This window comes from Cetorhinus maximus, chromosome 2 (genome assembly GCF_964194155.1).
Source record: "Cetorhinus maximus chromosome 2, sCetMax3.hap1.1, whole genome shotgun sequence".
NCBI classification, from domain to species: Eukaryota; Metazoa; Chordata; class Chondrichthyes; order Lamniformes; family Cetorhinidae; genus Cetorhinus; species Cetorhinus maximus.
The window spans coordinates 42,764,491-42,784,815 of NC_135880.1; the positions used below are offsets into that span (position 1 = coordinate 42,764,491).

At 43.4% G+C, this 20,325-nt stretch overlaps 1 protein-coding gene across 5 annotated transcripts in view; it reads right to left on the reverse strand.

Moving 5' to 3' along the window:
• Positions 1-20,325, reverse strand: part of arhgef28a (Rho guanine nucleotide exchange factor (GEF) 28a) — a 551,732-nt gene that overhangs the window by 448,330 nt on the left and 83,077 nt on the right. For all 5 annotated transcript variants that reach the window (XM_078564027.1, XM_078564009.1, XM_078564018.1 and 2 more), the window contains exon 2: positions 18,541-18,584. In XM_078564027.1, the coding sequence (XP_078420153.1) occupies positions 18,541-18,573 (33 nt within the window). In that variant the 5' untranslated portion in view covers positions 18,574-18,584. The remainder of the gene's footprint in view (positions 1-18,540; positions 18,585-20,325) is intronic.

A 20,325-nucleotide genomic window follows, 5' to 3' on the forward strand; every position in this document is an offset into this window, starting at 1 on the left:
CCATTGCATCATTATGTTTCAAAATTCACCTTGTGAATGTCAAGAATTGTGCTGCAACTTTGCTGTAACTTATTCATAGGGTAATGCTGGCTTAGGCTTTGTCTACATCCATCCCTTTCACTAAAAAAAACCTAAAAATGCCAAAACAATCTACAAAACAATGTATTTTTAAAAAAACACAGGAAGACATTTAGAAACAAAGAAACAGCACAGTAACGTGACTAAGACAGGAAACTTCACCGACATCTCACTTCCTAGAAATATTTCAGATGGTTTCAATGTTTCTATGGTAATTAGTGATTAGTGCCAGACTGGGATGGTTTGTACTTTCTAAAGGAATCAAAAGTGCATAAAAACACTTTTAAAAAAAACTAACATACGCACCTGCTATTGGAAATGCAACGTGCTTACCATTCTTCTCCAAGTCTGCTAGTTATCCTTTGAGATATTAAATTTATGGGTTTCTGCGCTTCTGCCTATGGCACTCATTACTTGAAATGCTTGTGTTGCAAAGGTCATAAATATTTTGCAAACTCACTCTAAATTCAGTAAATCCACCTCATTTTACAAATGGAATTAATTACGAACTACTTGTTCAGAGTTTCCTCAATGCTATCCATTTGAACTGATCCAACTTCAAGGTTCTTTATGCATTTTCAGCTTTTGGGTGTATTAAACTGTAACAGAGATTTTTTTTTGCACCACTTGGGACCAATAGTACTCAAGCCCAAAAGCCTGGCTATAGACTTTAGTCAAAATTGGCTAACGGCCAAGAAAGGCAAGATTAAGCAAGCCCAGCAGCCTTGGGATCACATTGAGTGCGCAAAATAAATCAAACCTAAAAATATGTTTCAAATCAAATGAAATGACATTTCTATTCTCTTTCAACGAATATGCAACAGAGTGCAGTGCAAAGGCTTTTTGATGTTAGAAACTCACTTAACCCATAGGAAACTAAGCATTTTAATTCAGCAAACAGGTGTTCCAATAAAAGAGACAAAATACATCCTTGGTTTTCAATCTAAAGGCATAGAGTACAAAAGCCAGGAGTTAGATTGATGGAAAACCTCTGTTCAGCTGCAAGTGGAGTAACTTTTACAGTTTGGATCACCCTATTACAGGAATGGTATGAAAACAATAGAAAAGGTGCAATGTAGATTAATTAGAACGATGACAGGATGATACCATGGATGGACTGGTTACAGTTGTGAAGACAGATTTGAGAACTTCAGGCCTTTTTCGTTAGAGCCAAGAAGGTTAGAAGGTAATCTGACAAAACACTTTAAGATTGTGAAATTGTTTTGACCATGTTATAATTAGGTAAATAATGAAAGGTTATTTCCACTAGTCAATGAGACAGTGATGATAGGGCACAAATTTCAGATAACCACTAAAAAGTTTGGAATTTAAAAAACCACAGAGGTGGTTAGAATCTGGAATAGCTACCATAAATCACTGTAAAATAATTTATCAACTCTTCTTTGGCAAAGGGAATTTGATAACTGTTTCAAGAGAGAGGAACAGTCGAGGGGATGTGGACTGAGAATGGGTGACGCAATTGGAGGAAAACATGAGTACAGACTACATGTTTGATAGAGCCAATGGTCTGTTTCTGTGTCATAAGATTACCTGATTCTATCAGCCATTTGAAACAAACAATCTGTAGGAAACAGACATATAGGATTGATGAAAGCCAGGACCTTTTTTTTTAAAACATTTCCATGACAAAAAATGGCTTTATGTGCTCTTCAAAAGGTAATTACAGATGAGCTTTCCTTTGTTCCTCTGCGAGTATTTGGCAAGTATTAGGTATTACTCAGTGTAGACTGGGAGAGAGAGAAAGAAAGAGAGAGAAAGAGAAAGAGAGAGAGAGAGAGAGAGGACTGTTCAATAGAGTTTAACTGAAAGATATTCTACTATGAAATAAGAACAAGCAGAAGTTGGAATTGTTCTCCTTTAGAGCAGAGAAGGTTAAGAAGAGACCTAACAGGGGCATTCAAAAATTTAGTCTAGATAAACTTACAGGAGATGATGCTGAAATGGCATGATGCTGAATATATTTTCCTTCAGCTTTCACTGAAGAGAGTAGCAAAGAAGAAATGATAACAGCAGAAGTCAGTACAATATTGCAAAACCTATGGTGGAAAGAAAGCAGACAGTACACAAACTAGCCATAATTAAGGAAGACAGGACCCCAGGTCCAAATGGATTCCATTCACAGATACTCAAAGAAATAAGGGAGACAGCAGAAGCATCAGTATCAATATATTTTCAGTGGATAAAGGAATAGTGCCAAACTACTGACAAACAAAAAATGCATTCCCTAAAGTGATGGAAATAATCCAGAGGACCCGTGGACCAGTTTGCTTAATGTCGATGGTAACACAAATACTAAAATCTTTGGCAAAAGAATGGGTTACAAAATAGCTAGGGATGGAGCATGTTATCAAAAATAGTGCAAACTTTTAAAAATACCGTGGGTAGAATATTGAGCTTGGTGGGTGGGCGCATGCCCGACCCAGCTGAGCATAAAATGATGCACGATGACGTTGGGCGAGGGTCCCAACGTCATTGCGTAGTCCTGCAATATTTCATTCTGCAGGTGTGCGCCAGAGCCGGCAGCACGCCCACCGACAATTAAAAGGCCTATTAAGGCCATTAAAAAGGTAATTAAATTCAAATTTATGCTGCCCGTCCAACCTTGCGGTTGGCGGGCAGGTGAAAACGCCAAGCGGCTTTTGCACTTTTTAGGAACCCTCATCCACGGGCGGGATGAAGCTTCCTAAAGCAAATAAAAATAAAATTAAAATTTTACACTTGAATTAAAAACATGTCCCTGCTCATGTGGCATTTTTATTTTGTTTATTAGTTTTTTTTAAACAGCGCTTCATCTGCCTCAGGGAGATTGAAGCACTGTTTCGTGTGCATGCATGAAGTTCGCGCTAGGCCTGCTCGCCCTCCTCCCCCTATCCACACAGGCCATAGTCAGCGCTTCCATTCGCGTTCCATGCTGGGCGGGCCTTAATTGGCCCGCCCACGTAAAAGCGCGATGTGGTGCCGATCGCGGGTGGTGGTCGGCTTCCCAACTGCCCCCACCAAAATCCTGCCCCACGTTTAACTGACGTTATCAAATTCTTTGAAGAATTTAAGAAAAAAATATAGACAATGCAGCAGATATGGCATACATGGACTTCTGATCAGATGCCGCATGAGGCTTATGACAGAAATCAGGTGTGTGGAATCAGACGCCAGGTTATAGAGATTTTAAAATTTTGAATATTGCTGAAAAGAGAGACATGTTGCCGAAGTTTTTTATCTTGTATTCTTCAGGACAAACAGAAGAACACCAAATTTCAAATGATCACAACAATTTATACTACAGGAGAAAAGGGTTGGCTGATTAGGTGGCAAGTCGACCCTGATTGGCCGAGGTGTTGCCATGGTCAAAGCAACAGGGAACTACAGGCTTGCCAAGCTCCTGGGTAATGGAAAAAAGACGCAAGGATTGAACATATTCCTTCTGTTTGCAGAGAATGGGTCCATGCATATGAATGTATATTGTTTCTAATAAGCGTAAATGAGTCATGTTACGAGCTTGACCGATTATCTTAAAATTTGTCAGGGTAGCTAGTAGTGCACTATAAGCACATTATCTGCCTGTTTTATGGTGTTACTGGTTAAGGGAGGAACATTGACCAGTTTTCTAACTACACACCAATATTTTCAAATGATCTCCATTTTTGCTTTCCTCTTTGAACACGGCAAAAAGGTTTCAATCAACTGTTGGAGCTTCATTACAACTTTACTCTTAAGTCAGAAGAATAAACGCCTACAAAATCTCAATCTCACATTCACTAAAAACAGGACATGTTACAATACCTGCGAATTTCTTCAAGCTGGCTGCAATCATTTACAAAAAGTAGAGTCAATTTTTAATACAGCAACCACTTGACTACCTAAAATTTGTTAAATTCATTAATTACATTAACTTTGATGCACTGTGGGCATTACTGAATTTTAAGAAATTAAACTACATATAGGGCCTTCCTTATATCAAATTATCAGTAGTTAATTTTTAAAATACAGAAAATTTTTGTAGATTGCCAAGGTTGTACCTCTAAAAATGCTTACTGGTCAAATTACCATTTTCACAGTCAACCTACAAAGTTCATTTTCCTTCTGACCCATCACAAGGCTTTTACAAATTGTCCAAAATAATACCTTTTCTGATTGGATCCATTCTCCGAAAAATGTCAGCAATTGGAGAACAATGCTCTTTGCCTGAATAAGTTGGAGTGGGTGTAGCACATCAGGTTTTTGGGCTGGTTCTAATGTCATAAACCACAGGAGCACCTTCTGTAGTTGTCAGAATCCATTGATAATAGTACACCCTTTCTCAGGTTTGCAAATCCTGAATCATTGAGCACGTCATCTAATACGGTATGGTTCAAATTCCGGCTCTTATAATGTAACCTTTTTGTGTGATGTGAACAAAATTGTTGTTGTGATCAAACGGCCATCACAACAGTTTCTACAGCACCAGCACAGTGGCCAACAGAGGTGAAGCTTCAACATACAATGATTAAGTGCAGCTGGTACTTTGTCTTTCACATACTCAATTACGATATGGCGGGATGGAGTTAAGAAACAAATTGCTTGTCCAAACATAGGAATGATCACCCTGCAGTGCTCTCAGGTGGCACTGGTTTTAAATAGCACTGACAGAGACCGGGAAACAGGTGCACATGGACGCGTCTGCACACCCATTTGGCTGGAGGTGGTACTGAGCGACAAGATAAAACCACAGGGAACAAAGGAAATACCTAAAAAAAAATGGGACTCATCCTCTTAAAATAAAATCATTTACTGCACAGGGTAGTGGTAATCTCAGAGTGAGTTGCATAATGTAGAACAACATGGGTTTTTAACAACTGCATAAATCATTCAATCTTCCAATTCAGTGATGATATGGTAAGACCAGAGAAACCATTACTGTCACCTGAACTAGCTGGTTTACATTTGGATTTGTTTTTAAAGTAAAGTTGGAAGGGAGTAGGGATTTGAACTGTAAGCTTATTTATCAAAACACAGTTTTTATAGTCTTTCCAGTTTTTTAATGATAAGAATTCTATTTGATGTCTTGTAAACTGAACTATTTTTCAAAATTATCCAAATCTATTCTTGACTTGACACAGGTTCTTAGAGAAGACAGTATTCTACAAGTACATAAATTACACTTTAAAAACTAAACAGAAAGGTTACTTTCAAAAAACAAACACATGACCTGATGCCACAATTATGCATAATTTATTTTGTTTTTAGCCAAGTGATAAACTTTGCTGCTGCAGGTGCCCAGTTTTAACTTGAGCACATCCCATCCAAGTGCAGTGCAAACATTTTCTGTCTCTATGACATGTTTAAATCCACACATCAAAAGAAGCATCTCTTACTACACCAGTGGTGTGATTATTTTTCCAACATCACTATGCCAACAATAATTTGCACATATGTTGTTAATGTAGGAAAACATCCCACTTTACAGAGCATGCCAATTTAAAGGAGGAGATTTTAGGAGGGGTGACCAGAAGCTTAATCAAGGGAGGTACATTTTAAGGGAAGTCTTAAAGGAATAAAAGGCGGCAGAAAAGCAGAGGGATTTATAAAAGGAATGTTGGATCATGGGGCAGAATTTTGCCCTTGATGGGCAGCCGGACCCCACCGCCGAAATGGGGCCTTCCTGTGCAGGGGGGGGGGGGGAGATTCCCCAGCTGTCAAAGTGCCCTCTTTCGCGCATGCGCGTGAAAGAGCACACATCTCCTTGAGACTAAGTGCTGTCTCAGGGAGATTAGTGACAGGTTAAAAAACTCTAAAAATAGAAAAATAAAAACATTATTAACATGTCCCCCTCATGTGACAATGTCACACGAGATGGGACATGTTAATAAGAAGCACTGAAACTTTATTAAAGTTTTTAAACACGAGCATGAAACCTCATCCCGCCAGTGGATGAGGTTTCATGTTTTATCAGAAGCTCGCTGGGGCTCCTGGCCTGCCCGCCAACCTTAAGGTTGGATGGGCAGGTCTTTAATTATCTTAATTATCCTGTCAATGGCCTTAATTGGCCATTGACAAGTCAGCGGGCAGACAGCTGATTTCGCTGTCCGCCCGCCTTCCTAAAAATTTAAATGGATCGGGATGACGTTGGGGGTACCTCCCGACGTCATCCCGCATCATTTTTCCGTCAGCGAGTGGGCCCCGCCCCCAAATCGCCAACGGGAAAATTCTGGCCATGGAGTCTAAGAATTCAAAGCATGGACACTAATGGTGGAGCAAAAACTTGGGAAGGAGCAGGAAGCACAAGATGATAACAGGAACAAAGGGTTGGATTTTCATCTTCGAGGTGGGTAAGAGTCGGGAAATTTCCCGGCTCAGCGCACCCACCTCAGGAGAATGTGCCTGCAAAGGTGTGATTTTTGTTCTGAGGGGTGGCTGGTGCCAAGAATGCATAATGATGCTTGGCTGAGAACCCAGACATCCATTACCCTTTTGAAACAGCTACACCCAAGGGAAAATACTGCTTGATTGGCAGCTATCTCTCTCCCTCTAATCTATTTTGTCAATTGCACAATGTTTATTTACATTGGATGGAGGTTTCAATCTCCTGCAGTTTCTGGTACTGATTCTTTAAAGGGTCTAGATGATTGACATTTTTATAGGGCTGTAGTAAAAGCAATTTTTACTCAATGAATTATTGTCTTTTAAAGCATTTTCACACATGCTATTATTACTATAGGGTTCAGTGATTCTGCACAGAGTGTATATTAGGTAAATGGGCATGGAAGTGCCAAAGGTTGACATGGAGGGGCCATGGGGCTGGATGGAGGGGCATAGGTTGTCATGGAGGGTATGAGGGACCATGGGGGTGGGTGGGGGGGGGGGGCATAGGTTGGCAAGGAGGCATGGGTAAGACCTTTTGAACTTACCTTTCATAAAGATTCCCACATCCAATCTATGGTTCACGACACCTCTGAGGAGCCATAAACCACGAGCCCTTAAAAAGCTGCCCTGACTCCATGAAAATTGCTAGGAGAAGCCTATCCCCACAACAGCTCTGGCCAGGTCAGGAATGCAGGGTGCAGGCTTGCAACCCACACCAGCCCGCACCATTGTCCCATGTTGGTGAAAATTGGGGGTGCGGGAATGGGGCCAGGAATACTGGGATCATGTCCCAACTGTCATTTTTAAATGTCCGTGTAGTCTCCCAACTCCACAAACCATAGAAAAGTTACAGTGCAGAAAGAGGCCATTCTGCCCATCATGTCTGCACTGGCCAGAAAGAGAAAAAAGAAACTAGCTGCTCATTTGAATCTCACTTTCCAGCACCTGGTCCATAGCCTTGCAAGTTACAGCACTTCAGGTGCAGATCCAGATACCTTTTAAATGAGTTGAGCGCTTCAGCCTCAACCACCAAGTTAGGCAGTGAATTCCAGACGTCCACCACCCTCTCGGTGAAAAAGGTTTTCCTCATGTCTCCTCTAATCCTTCTACCAATCATCTTAAATCCATGGTAATTGACCCCTCAGCTAAGGGAAACAAGTCTTTCCTGTCTACCTTATCTAGGTCCCTCATAATTTTGTACACCTTAATTAGGTCACCCCTTAGCCTCCTCTGTTCCAAGGAAAACAATCCCAGCCTATCCAATCTCTAATCATAGCTTCAGTTTTCAAGCCCTGGCAACATTCTTGTAAATCTCCTCTGTACTCTCTCCAGAGCAATTATGCCCTTCCTGTAATGTGGTGACCCAAACTTTACACAAAATTCCAGCTGTGTCCTAAACAGCAATTTACACAGTCCCATTATTACGTTCCTGCTTTTGTATTCGATACTTCACCCAATAAAGGAAAGCATTCCAAATGCTTTCTTAACCACCTTGTCCACCTGTCCTGCCACCTTCAAGGACCTGTAGACATGTGCTCCAATGTCTCTAACTTCCTCAACCCCACTCAATAACTTCCCATTCCCTTGCTTTGTTTGCCCTCCCTAAATGCAACACCTCACACTTTTCTGGATTGAATTTCATTTGCCACTTCTCCACCCACTCAACCAAACCATTGATATCAATCTGGAGTCGACAGCTATCCTCTTCACTGTCAGCTACACGGTCAATTTTTGTGTCATCTGCAAATTTCCCAATCATGCCTCCCACGTTTAATTCTAAATCATTAATACATATAACAAACAGCATGGGCCCCAACACTGAGCCCTGTGGTACATGACTGGAAACCGTTTTCCATTCGCAAAAACATCCATCAATCATTACCCATTGTTTCCTGTCACTGAGCCAATTTTGGATCCAACCTGCCACCTTCCCCTGTATCCCATGAGATCTCACTTTCCTGACCAGTCTACCATGGGGGACCTTGTCAAATGCCTTACGGAAATCCATGCAGACAACATCCACTGCACCACCCTCATCAATCCTCCTTGTTACTGACTCAAAAAATTATATTAAGTTAGTAAGACATGATCTTCCCTAACAAAACCATGCTGACTATTCCTGATCAATCCGTGCCTTTTTAAGTGACAGTTTATCCTGTCTCTCAGAATGGTGTTCAATAACTTGCCCACCATCAATGTCGGACTGACCGGCCTATAATTTTACGGCCTATCCCTTGCATCCTTTTTAAATAATGGTACGTTTGCAGACCTCCAATCCTCTGGGGCCTCGCCTGTATCTAGTGGGGATTGAAAAATGACCCTCAGAGTGTCTGCTATTTCCTGCCTGGCTTCCTTCATCAGCCTGGCATACAATCCATCTGGCCCTGGTGATTTATCCACCTTCAAGGATGCCAGTCCCTTCAGTGCTTCCTCTCACTATGCTTATTGTACCTAATATTTCACATTTCCCCTCTTTAACTAGAATGTCTGTATCATCTCTCTCCTTAGTGCAGGCAGAGACAAAGTACTTATTGAGAACCCTGTCCATATCTTCTACATCAACCCACAAGTTACCATGTACATCTCTGATAGGTCCTACCTTTTCCTTAGTTATTCTTTTGCTCTTAATGTACTGGTAAAACATCTTAGGATTTTCTTTGATATTTTTTCGTATCCTCTCTTTGTCTTCCTAATTTCCATTTTTACTTCACACCTGTACTTTCTATACTCTTGTAGGCTTTCTACAGTATTAAGTCTAATGTTACTGTCATAAGCTTTCTTTTTCTGCTTTATCTTGGCATATATACTTCTGGATAACCAGGGGGCTCTAGATTTGGCAGTACCACACTTTTTCTTTGTGGGGACATGTCTACACTGTGCCTGTAGAATCTCGCCTTTGAATGCCTCCCACTGATTTGACAGTTTTTCCTTCTAATAGCTGCATCCAGTCCACTCTCGCCAGCTCGCCTCTCAGCTATTGTAAAAATTGTCTTCCCCCAATTTAGAACTTTTACTCCTGTTCGATCTTTGACCTTTTTCGTAATGATGCTAAATCTAGCTATATTATGATCACTATCTCCAAAATGGTCTCCCACTGCTACCTCATCCACTTGCCCAGCTTCATTTCCTAAGACTAAATCAAGAATTGCACCCCCTTTCGTTGGGCTTGTTACGTTCTGGCTAAAAATGTTCTCTTGAAACCAGTTCAAGAATTTTGCGCCCTCTGTGCCCTTCACACTGTTCGTATCTCAATTGATATTAGGGTAGCTGAAGTCCCCAATGATTACTGCCCTATTGTTTTTGCACTCAAAAATCTGTCTACATATTTGCCCTTCTAACTCCCTACTATTTGGGCGTGTGTAGTACACTCCTAGCAGTGTGGCTGCTCTTTTTTTAATTTGAGCTCAACTCATATGGCCTCATTTGATGATTCATTCAGTATATCATCCCTCCTCACAGCTGTAATTGATTCTTTAACCAATAATGTTACACCCCCACTTTTTTTATCCCCCTCCTTATCCTGCCTGAAAACTCTATATCCAGGGATGTTGAGCTGCCATTTTTGCCCCTCTTTAAGCCAGGTTTCTGTTATAGCGATGATAACATGCTGCCATGTGTCTATCTGTGCCCTCAGCTCATCGGCTTTATTTACTTTGCTCCTCACATTTACATATATACCTTTTAACACTCCCAAATTCCTGTGCTCTACTCTTTTAACCTGTGCTGCTTCTATCTTTCAGAGTCACTCACTAATTCTCCATCCCCCCTGCTCTAAATTTGCCCTCAGGTTCCCATCCCCCTGCCAATCTAGTTTAAACCATCCCCCACAACCCAAAGTTCCAGGGATAGGGGTATTGCAGGACTGGAAAAGGTTACAGAGATAAAGGAGGATGAGGCCATGGACAGTTTAAACATAAGGATGAGACGATTAAATGTTAGGGGACCAGGAACCATTGTAGGTTGGCAAGGACATTGGTAATGAACATGTGAGATTTATAGGCAGCAGTGTTGGATAAGCAGTTTATGGAAGCTGGAGAATAGGAGGCCAGTTAGAGAAGCACTAGAATAGTCAGTTAATTACAGAAGATAACACGGCCGTGCTGAGGGTTTCAGCACGGGTTTCAGATAGGCCGAGGCAGAGGGGGACTGAGTAGTCAAATTCCACTAAGCTGGACAACATGAAGGAGGCCTTGGAGGATGATGATGTGCTAAACCATGACAAAAGCCACATGGAGGCTAGAAGGAACAAAGTACGACAGACACAATCAATCATAGAGGATGTCAGTATCGACTATAGTTAGGGCTTTTCTGGTGGCAAGAACAGATTAGAGAGATTCAAACAGGGAGCTGCAGTATAGGTGGGCTCAAATTTGGAAGGAGACACATCCAAGGACTTCTAAGAAGAAAGTGTGGTAGGTTTGCAAGAAGAGAGGTCAAGGGCGAGGTTTTTGAGAGGGGTGATGATGAGAGTTTAGAAAGGGAGAGGGAATCATATCTGAGCAGAGCAAACCATGTAAACCCTCAGCTAGCACAGGCACCAAGGAGGGACGTTTAGTTGGAATGTGGTCAAGCAAGCAGCAGCTGGGTCTCATGAACAAGGTGAGCTTAAAGAGGCAGCACAAGGGGAGCAAAACAAATGGAGAGAGAGAGAGAGAGACAGAATAGAGGGAAAGAGAAATAAAATGAGGAGGCGGGAGAGAGGTGCTTGTTCAGAGGTAGGGAAGGGGCTGCATAGAAGGTGATTTGCTCGGTGGATAAAAGGACAGAGGCTAACTGAACAGATGGCATTTTAGTGACAAAAAAAAAATCTATGAACTCTTTGTATTTATTGTCAGAGAGAAGGGTAGAGGGAAGCAGAGGTGATTAAAGAAGGTTGCTGGTAGTGAAAAATATAAATTGGTGATTATCGTAGCTCTCCAGGATGATCCTACAAATACTGGTCTCCAAAACCATCAAGTTTGGGCCACACTTTCCTCTGCCTAATGGTACTCAAAATGGTCCAACCAGATCTGATAACAGACATCTAAGTCAGTTGTGCAACTACAAGGCTCAAGTCTGTGCTCCTTAATTTGAGGGAACAAAAATGCGGACCCCATCAAGGGGAATGACTTGATGGAGACTTGACTGAAACATATAAGATCCTGAGGGAACCTGACAGTTTGGATGTGCAAAGGATGCTTCCTCTTATGGAAGAATTTAGAATTTTGGGGTCACTGTTTAAAAATAAGGGGTCGCCCATTTAAGACAGAGATGAGGAGAATTTTTTTCTCAGAGGGTCATAAGTCTTTGGAACTTTCTTCCTCAAAAGGCAATGGAAGCTGAGTCTTGAATATTTTTAAGGCAGAGCTAGATAGATTCTTGATTAACAAGGGGGTGAAAGGTTATCAGGGGTAGGCGGGAATGTGGGGTTGAGGTTACAATCAGATCAGCGATGATCTTATTGAATGGCGGAGCAGGCTTGAGGGGCCAAATGGCCTACTCCTGCTCCTGATTTGTACGTTTGTATTCCTGGGCATCGAAATGTGGAGGTGAAGGAGTGGCTGAAGAATATCACAGTGAATTAAGGCAAGTCTAGACAGCTGAGTTAAAAACTGCAGCTCTAAATGACTTAGAGAAGGGCTCCACCACCCATTCCCTCCAGCCCCACCCCACCCCAAGAAAAAAAATCCTTCCTTGTGGCGATGGAGACCATCCACTATCTGCCAACTCATTAAAAGTTTTGAAATTCAGTCTTTCATTCAAGAAACAAGGTTGAGTCTGCTCAAGACCACAAACCTCCCTTAAAATCCTGTAGGAGGAGGAAGAAGTCTATTTCCTCTGTCGGGGCTGTATTTAAGCTGCATCCCAAGAGTGAAAGGATGATCTACAAGTCCAGTGCACCACTCGGTCCCCTAATAAATCTGATATTAAACGAAAGCAGTCTCCTGGCAGGCTTTCAAAGCAAACTGAGCAAGAAAGGGTAATTGTATGCCATTAATCCTTTCCTTCTACTTGGCATTCTCGAATAGAATCCACCCCACCCATCTAATCTCCTTAAGAAACGTGGTGCAAAGTCAATCCTTCCCCAGCATAACCTCTAAACAACAATTTCACATCCACAAAGTAAAAGAAGCACATTTCCAGAATACATATCTAACTTAATATCCTGCACATGACAGACCAGTTGCCTTCCTTGCCATGACTCTTCCATGGTCTCAAGAACAGAGCACTCAATTGTCGTGATCTTCCTTACTTCCAACAATCATCTTGTTTTTCTTTTCAAAAGGTACTCAGAATACATTGACTGCTTTATCAGGGAATCCATCCCATATGTCTAGATCCTTGTGAGGGAAGAGAATTTTGTCTTGCTTGACCAATTTTAATTTTACACTTTAACGTAAAGCTCCTGTCATCATTGCCATACTCCATTTACAAAGTCATGATCATGCCTCGTATAGAATCACAGTTTAGAATGGTTACAGCACAGGAAGTCATTCAGCCCATCATCTCTGTGCTGGCTCTCTAAAGGAGCAATTCACCTAGTGCCACTTCCTTGCCTTTTTCCGTAACCCTACAACTTTTTCTTTTTAGACAATGATCCAATTCTCCTTTGAAAGCCTCAACTGACCCTGTTTCCACCAAACTCTCAGGCAGTGCACTCCAGATGCTAACCACTAGCTGGGTGAAAAGTATTTCCTCATATCATCATTGCTTCTTTTGCCAATTACCTTAAATTTGTGCCCTCTGGATCCTGATCTTCCACCAGTGGGAACAGGTTGTCCCTATCTACTCTGTCCAGACCCCTCATGATTTTGAATAGCTCTAACAAATCTCCTTTCATCCTACTTTTCTCCTTGGAAAAGTTCCAAATTCTCCAATCTATGTAACTGAAGTTCCTCATCCCTGGAAACATTCTCGTGAATCTTTTCTGCACCTTCTCTAATGTCTTCACATTCTTCCTAAAGTGTGGTGCCCAGAACTGAACACAATACTCCATTTGAGGCTGAACCTATGTTTTATACAGGTTTATCATAACTTCCTTGCTTTTGTACTCTATGCCCCTATTGATAAAAACCAGGATGCTGTATGGTTTATTAACAGCTCTCTCAACCCACCCTGCCATCTTCAATGTTTTATACACATATACACCCAGGTCCCTCTGCTCCTGCAACCCCTTTAAAATTGTACCCTTCATTTTATATCGTCTCTCTGCATTCTGGCCACCAAAATCAATCACTTCGCGCTTCACCGTATTAAATTTAATCTGCCACTTACTCACCCCTTCCACCAACCTGTCTATGTCCTTTTGAAGTTTTACATTATTCTCCTTACAGTTCACAATACTTCCAAGTTTCAGATCATCGCAAATTCTAAAATTGTGCCCTGCACACCAAGGTCTAGGTCATTAATATGTATCATGAAGAGCAGGGGTCCTGGCATTGATCCCTGGGGAACTCCATTATAAACCTTCCCCCAGTCCGAAAAACAACCATTCACCTCCACTCTTTGTTTCCTGTCACTCAGCCAATTTCATATCCATGTTGGTACCATCCCTTTTATTCCATGAGCTTTAACTTTGCTCACAAGTCTGTTGTGCTGTACTTTATCAAATAACGTCTGGCAGTCCATGTACACCACATCAACAGCATTACCCTTATCAACCTTCTCTGGTGCTTCTTCAAAAAACCCCTGCAGGTTAATTAAACACGATTTTCCCTTAATGAATCCATGATGGCTTTCCTTAATTAACCCACATTTGCCCAAGTGACTATTAATTTTGTCCTGAATTATTATTTCTAAAAGCTTCCCCTTTGAAAGGATTGAAAACAAGAGAGCACAGTTTTAAAGTAATTCGCAAAAGAAGTAAAAGTGATATGAGAAGAAACCTTTTCTCACAGGGAGTGTTTAAGGTCTGCAATGCACTGCCTGAGAGTGCGGTGGATGCGGGTTCAATCAAAGCATTCAAAAGGGAATTAGGCTGTTATCTAAAAAGGAAGAATATGCAGGGTCACGGCGAGAAGGTGGGAGAATGGCACTAAGTAAATTACTCATTCAGAGAACAGGTGCAGACATGATGGGCTAAATGGTCTCCTTCTGCGCAGACTGGCCTATAGTTACTGCGCTTAGCTCAACAACCTCTTTTGAACATTTGACGTTTGTAACAGGTATAACGTTTGCAATTCTTCAGTCCTCTGGCCCTACCCCTCAGTCTAAAGAAGATTGGAAAATGATGGCCACATCTATATTTGGATAATTAACATCACCATTATAATTACTCTACAGCTCTTGCAGTTCTCTATAATTTGCTTGCAAATTTGTTCCTCTACATCTTGCCCACCCTAGTTGGTTGTCTACAGATTACACCAATCTCATTTATCACACTCTGCGTATTCACCTATATTCACCATAACCCTAATTTAGAATGTATTACTTCCCCTCTGTCACTGAACCCTAATACCTTACTATTTCCTACTTTATTCATATCTGTCTCTCTCATGTTATGGCCAGGATGGAAGGAGTGCACAGTTTCTCTAGCCCCACTGCTCCACAGGTCACACCATAAGTTTGAATGTTTAAATCATGCGCCAAAATGGCCAATTGTTTACCTTCACTACTGCTAGACCAGAATAACAAAGACTTTAACCAGAAATGAAACCTCTTTTTTGAAACAAGTTGCAAAACTGTTTAACATACAATTTGCAATCTGAAAGTTAAAGATTTACCCCTTTTAACAATCCCTACACATGCACACAAAACGAAGGACAAGACAAATAAGGTCTCTGCCAAGGTTGGCATAAGGGAACACAAGAAAAAGGATAAAGTTTGATAAGGTCTTGACGCTGTCAATTTGGTATTCCTGCATGCGAAGAAGGAGCTCTGGTCACAGTAGTTGTCTGAAAATCCTTAACAAAGGATCTTCAGTGATGCACTGTCTTTGTTAGCTCTCACTCATCGCAGCTTCACAGGCTTTCAAATACAGACAATTCAGAGATAAGGAGTTATTCTGAGATGAGAATTTTCTGCCTGAAGGTGAAGGCCGATTCTGAACTGCAGGCAATACAGGGAGAGAGAGAGATAGCAGAGAGGGGGGTGTAGCAGAGAGAGCGGGGGGTGGCAGAGAGAGAGAGGGGGGGTGGCAGAGAGAGAGAGGGGGGGTGGCAGAGAGAGAGAGGGGGGGTGGCAGAGAGAGAGAGGGGGGGTGGCAGAGAGAGAGAGGGGGGGTGGCAGAGAGAGAGAGGGGGGGTGGCAGAGAGAGAGAGGGGGGGTGGCAGAGAGAGAGAGGGGGGGTGGCAGAGAGAGAGAGGGGGGGTGGCAGAGAGAGAGAGGGGGGGTGGCAGAGAGAGAGAGGGGGGGTGGCAGAGAGAGAGAGGGGGGGTGGCAGAGAGAGAGAGGGGGGGTGGCAGAGAGAGAGAGGGGGGGTGGCAGAGAGAGAGAGGGGGGGTGGCAGAGAGAGAGAGGGGGGGTGGCAGAGAGAGAGAGGGGGGGTGGCAGAGAGAGAGAGGGGGGTGGCAGAGAGAGAGAGGGGGGGTGGCAGAGAGAGAGAGGGGGGGTGGCAGAGAGAGAGAGGGGGGGTGGCAGAGAGAGAGAGGGGGGGTAGCAGAGAGAGAGAGGGGGGTAGCAGAGAGAGAGAGGGGGGGTAGCAGAGAGAGAGAGAGGGGGGGTAGCAGAGAGAGAGAGAGGGGGGGTAGCAGAGAGAGAGAGGGGGGGTAGCAGAGAGAGAGAGAGGGGGGGTAGCAGAGAGAGAGGGGGGGTAGCAGAGAGAGAGAGGGGGGTAGCAGAGAGAGAGAGGGGGGGGTAGCAGAGAGAGAGAGGGGGGGTAGCAGAGAGAGAGAGGGGGGGTAGCAGAGAGAGAGAGAGAGGGTAGCAGAGAGAGAGAGAGAGAGAGAGAGAGAGGGGGTAGCAGAGAGAGAGAGGGGGTAGCAGAGAGAGAGAGAGAGAGGGGGTAGCAGAGAGAGAGAGAGAGGGGGTAGCAAAGAGAGAGAGAGAGGGGGTAGCAGAGAGAGAGAGGGGGTAGCAGAGAGAGAGAGAGGGGGTAGCAGAGAGAGAGAGAGAGGGGGTAGCAGAGAGAGAGAGAGAGGGGGTAGCAGAGAGAGAGAGGGGGTAGCAGAGAAAGAGAGGGGGTGGAATCCAGAGTGGAGGCAGGGTCCCGAGAGGGGGAGCGGGATCCAGAGAGGGGGGGCGGCGGGATCCAGAAAGGGGGAGGGGGCAGGAGGTCCAGAGAGAGTGGGGGGGAGGTCCAGAGAGAGGGGGTGGGGGGGAGGTCCAGGGAGCTGGGGGAGGTCCAGGAAGAGGGGTAGGGTCCAGGAGAGCAGGGGGCGGGGGGGGGGGAGGCAGATCCAGAGAGAGGTGTGAGGTCCAGAGAGAGGGGGGAGGTCAAGAAAGACGGGTGAGGAGGTCAAAGGGGGGGGTAGGGAGGTCCGGGGGGGGGGGGGGGTCAAAATAGATGGGGGGAGGTCTAGAGAAGGGGGTGGAGGTTTAGAGAGGGGGGAGATAGAGAGGGAGAGAGAGAGAGAGAGAGAGAGAGAGGGAGAGGGAGAGAGAGAGAGAGAGAGAGAGAGAGAGAGAGAGAGAGAGAGAGAGAGGATGCCCAAGTTACTTTAAACCTGCCCAAACAGTACAATATACAAACATACGAATTAGGAGCAGTAGGTCACTTGGACCGTCGAACCTGCTCCACCATTCAATAAGATCATGGCTGATCTGATTGTGGCCTCAACTCCACATTGCGCCCACACCCGATGACTAACAAGGGAGTCAAAGATTAAGAATCTATCTACCTCTGCCCTAAAAATATTCATTGACCCTGCTGCCACCACTCTCTGGGGAAGAGAGTTCCAAAGGTTCATGACCCTGTGAGGGAAAAAAATTTCTTCTCATCTCCGTCCTAAATTGGAGACCCCTTATTTTTAAACTGTGTCCCCTAGTTCTAGTCTCTCCCACAAGAGGGAACATCCTTTCAGCTTCCACCCTGTCAAGTCCCATCAGGACCTTATAAGATCACTTCTCAATCTTCTAAAGTCCAATGGATACAGGCACAACCTGTCCAACCTTTCCTCGGAAGGTAACTGCACACCCCCCTTCCCAGGTATCAGTCGAGTGACCTGCTATTTACTTGGGTTTGTCATTTGAGGGGTGATCTAATTGAGGTCTTATGATAAAGGTATTTGATTAGGCACATACAGAGGAATAATTTGGTCTGGTGAAGAAATCTAGAGTAAGGGCATAACCTTAAAATTAGAGCAAGGCCATTTCAGTGAAAAATCAGGAAGCAATTTTTCACACAAAAAGTCAATAAAAATCTGGAAATCTCTCCCCAAAACATTGCAACTGCTGGGTCAATTGTAATTTTCAAGCTGGGCTGATACCACAATGTTTAGGACAGACCAATTTCAGGAAAAGGTCTTAAGAAAAGGCATTAGGCTCCCTCTTTTCACATGCAAAGGTGTGAACATCTGTTCCAGATGTGGGCTCTGGCCATCTATGCTTGAGCCTTACCCAATATGGCGGGTAGCACATTTCCACTGAATAATGTGCATACACAGACCGCTTGCCTCATTGGACAATTAGGTTCCCATTTTATGCCTATAAGACACGCACGGCATCAATGAATTTCTAGGCTGTTGCCTTTGAAACTCAGGAGACCTTTACATTTACCTTCATCCCGGACCTGGAATGACACTGGTTGCCTAAAATGGGGAAAGTTCCATTTTCTAGCACCAACCATCTTCATCACCATAAAAACCATTAGACAGACTGATCAAACAGCTGCAGCAGCAACAATAACAACTTAGAGCAAAACATCCCAAGTCGCCTCACAGGAGCATTAACAAAATTTGACCGCCACCAACATAAGACATTATTGGGACAAACGATCAAGGCTTGGTCAAAGAGGTAGATTTTAAGAAGCACATGGAAGGAGGAGAGAGAAATGGAAAGGCAGAGAGGTTTAGGGAGAGAATCCCAGAACTTAGGGCCTTAGCAGCTGAAGGCATGGCCACCGATGGAGGAACAATTAAAACTGGGAATGTTCAAGAGGTCAGAATTTGGCGAGCACAGATATGTCAGAGGGCTGTAGGGCTAAAGTAGATTACAAGTATAGCTACCAACAAAAGAAATACTTACATATATTGGCACTTCATGGTAGCTTAGCTCCATCTCTTCTACATCTGTGCATAGGAAGAGAAAAAATGTTTACAATTTCTACAATTAAATATGCAGAGAGACTGATATTTTTGTAGTACATTAACATATATCCTGACAGGAGAAATAATTGTGTTCCTGCCCTCAAGAAGACAAAGAAGCAGAAAGCGTCAGGAAGTGAGATTTAACATACAGTGTGGCACAGATCCAGAACCTACCGACATTGATAAATTAAGTCTGATGGAGAACTTGAACAATGCTCAACATCGGCCGGGGCACTAATTATGACACTTTTATTTATTCTCTCGTGAAGAATTCAGAATTAATTTGACCAATTACACACTTAACAGGAGTACACCATAATGCACCTGTACTTTAAGCTACACTTCTACAGTGTTAGACATTTCAATGACCTGGACCTTGTGGTCAGTGGCGAAGCAGAGGCGTCCCCCTGTATAAAATAAAACTATGACCCTACCTTTTCTCTCCCAGCTGCGTGTGGGTCCAAGGATGAACTGACTGTTCAAGGACTGAAATGACTTCACGCATTGCCAGTGAAGCCACACCCCCTTCTAATGTCACAAGCTGAAGACAACCTCTTGAAGTCTGTCTTCAGCTCACTGATAAATAAGTAGTTTTTAACGATTTTCAATTTTGTACTTTTAATTGCTGCTCCCCCCCTGCACGCCCAACTCCCCCCACCCCCAAAATTCACGGATTCCATCCTCACCACCCACCGTTCCGCTTCCCCGCCACACCCCCAGCATTTGATGGAGGGGTGTTTCTGACAATGCCAAGACTGAGGGGCCAGGGTGCCATTGGTGGTGGGGGGGGGAGGGGGGCGATGTGGGGGAGCGGGAGTGTATTCACACCCCTGTTGATTTAAAGTGCTGTGAAGCTGAGCAGGCTTTACATCTGCTAGGAGAAGCCCTAATCAACATGAAAAAGGTGGTATAAACACTGGGTATTTAGCTGAAATTTTCACACTGACAGGTCCTAGCAGAACAATCAGCGTGGGCTCAGGTGCACCACAGCTTCCAGATTTCAGCATAAGGGGGATCCCCAGAAGTTGTGATGCCACTGTGGCCCTCAATGTCGGCTAACTTTGCAGCATTAGCCGCTGTTGGAACCACAAGATCTTTACCAATATGTTAGCCAGCCTACCCATTTGTGAAATTAGGCTGAGCTTATAACTGCTTAGCCATTGCAATGTAATTACTGTCTGAGCAAACCTGCAAACCCTGACCAAAACTCAGGCATATTTTTATATTGTGGGTAGGCAAACACAATTTGTCAGGACTGGTAATTTCAGACAAACCAATTCTTACCCCTCCCTTACTCGTGGATTTAAAGATACAATAATAAAAAGGATAAAACCAATTCTGCGGTATTTTCCAATTAAGTGATAGGGACCATACTAAATGTTAGAAAACAAATCCATTATAATTAAAGTGACAGATTTTACTTCATGAGAAGCAGCTTCTTCCTCTCCTCCCCCCACCAAACCCCACAATTTCAGATTTATCAGCTTTAATAATATATTTGTTTATACTGCTAATCAGGTGTTGATCAAGATATTGATGTTAAATTCATAATTGTATACACACCTCCCAAATGTTGCAGGCACCCCACCTCTGCCAACCCCCACCTACGCATGTGCTGGCACTTTTACTCCAATCTTCCCAGGGAAAACATGATATATTTAAGATTAATTTTGGTCCACTTATTAAACATCACACTTGATGTTTTTTGAAAATATTGGTGTTG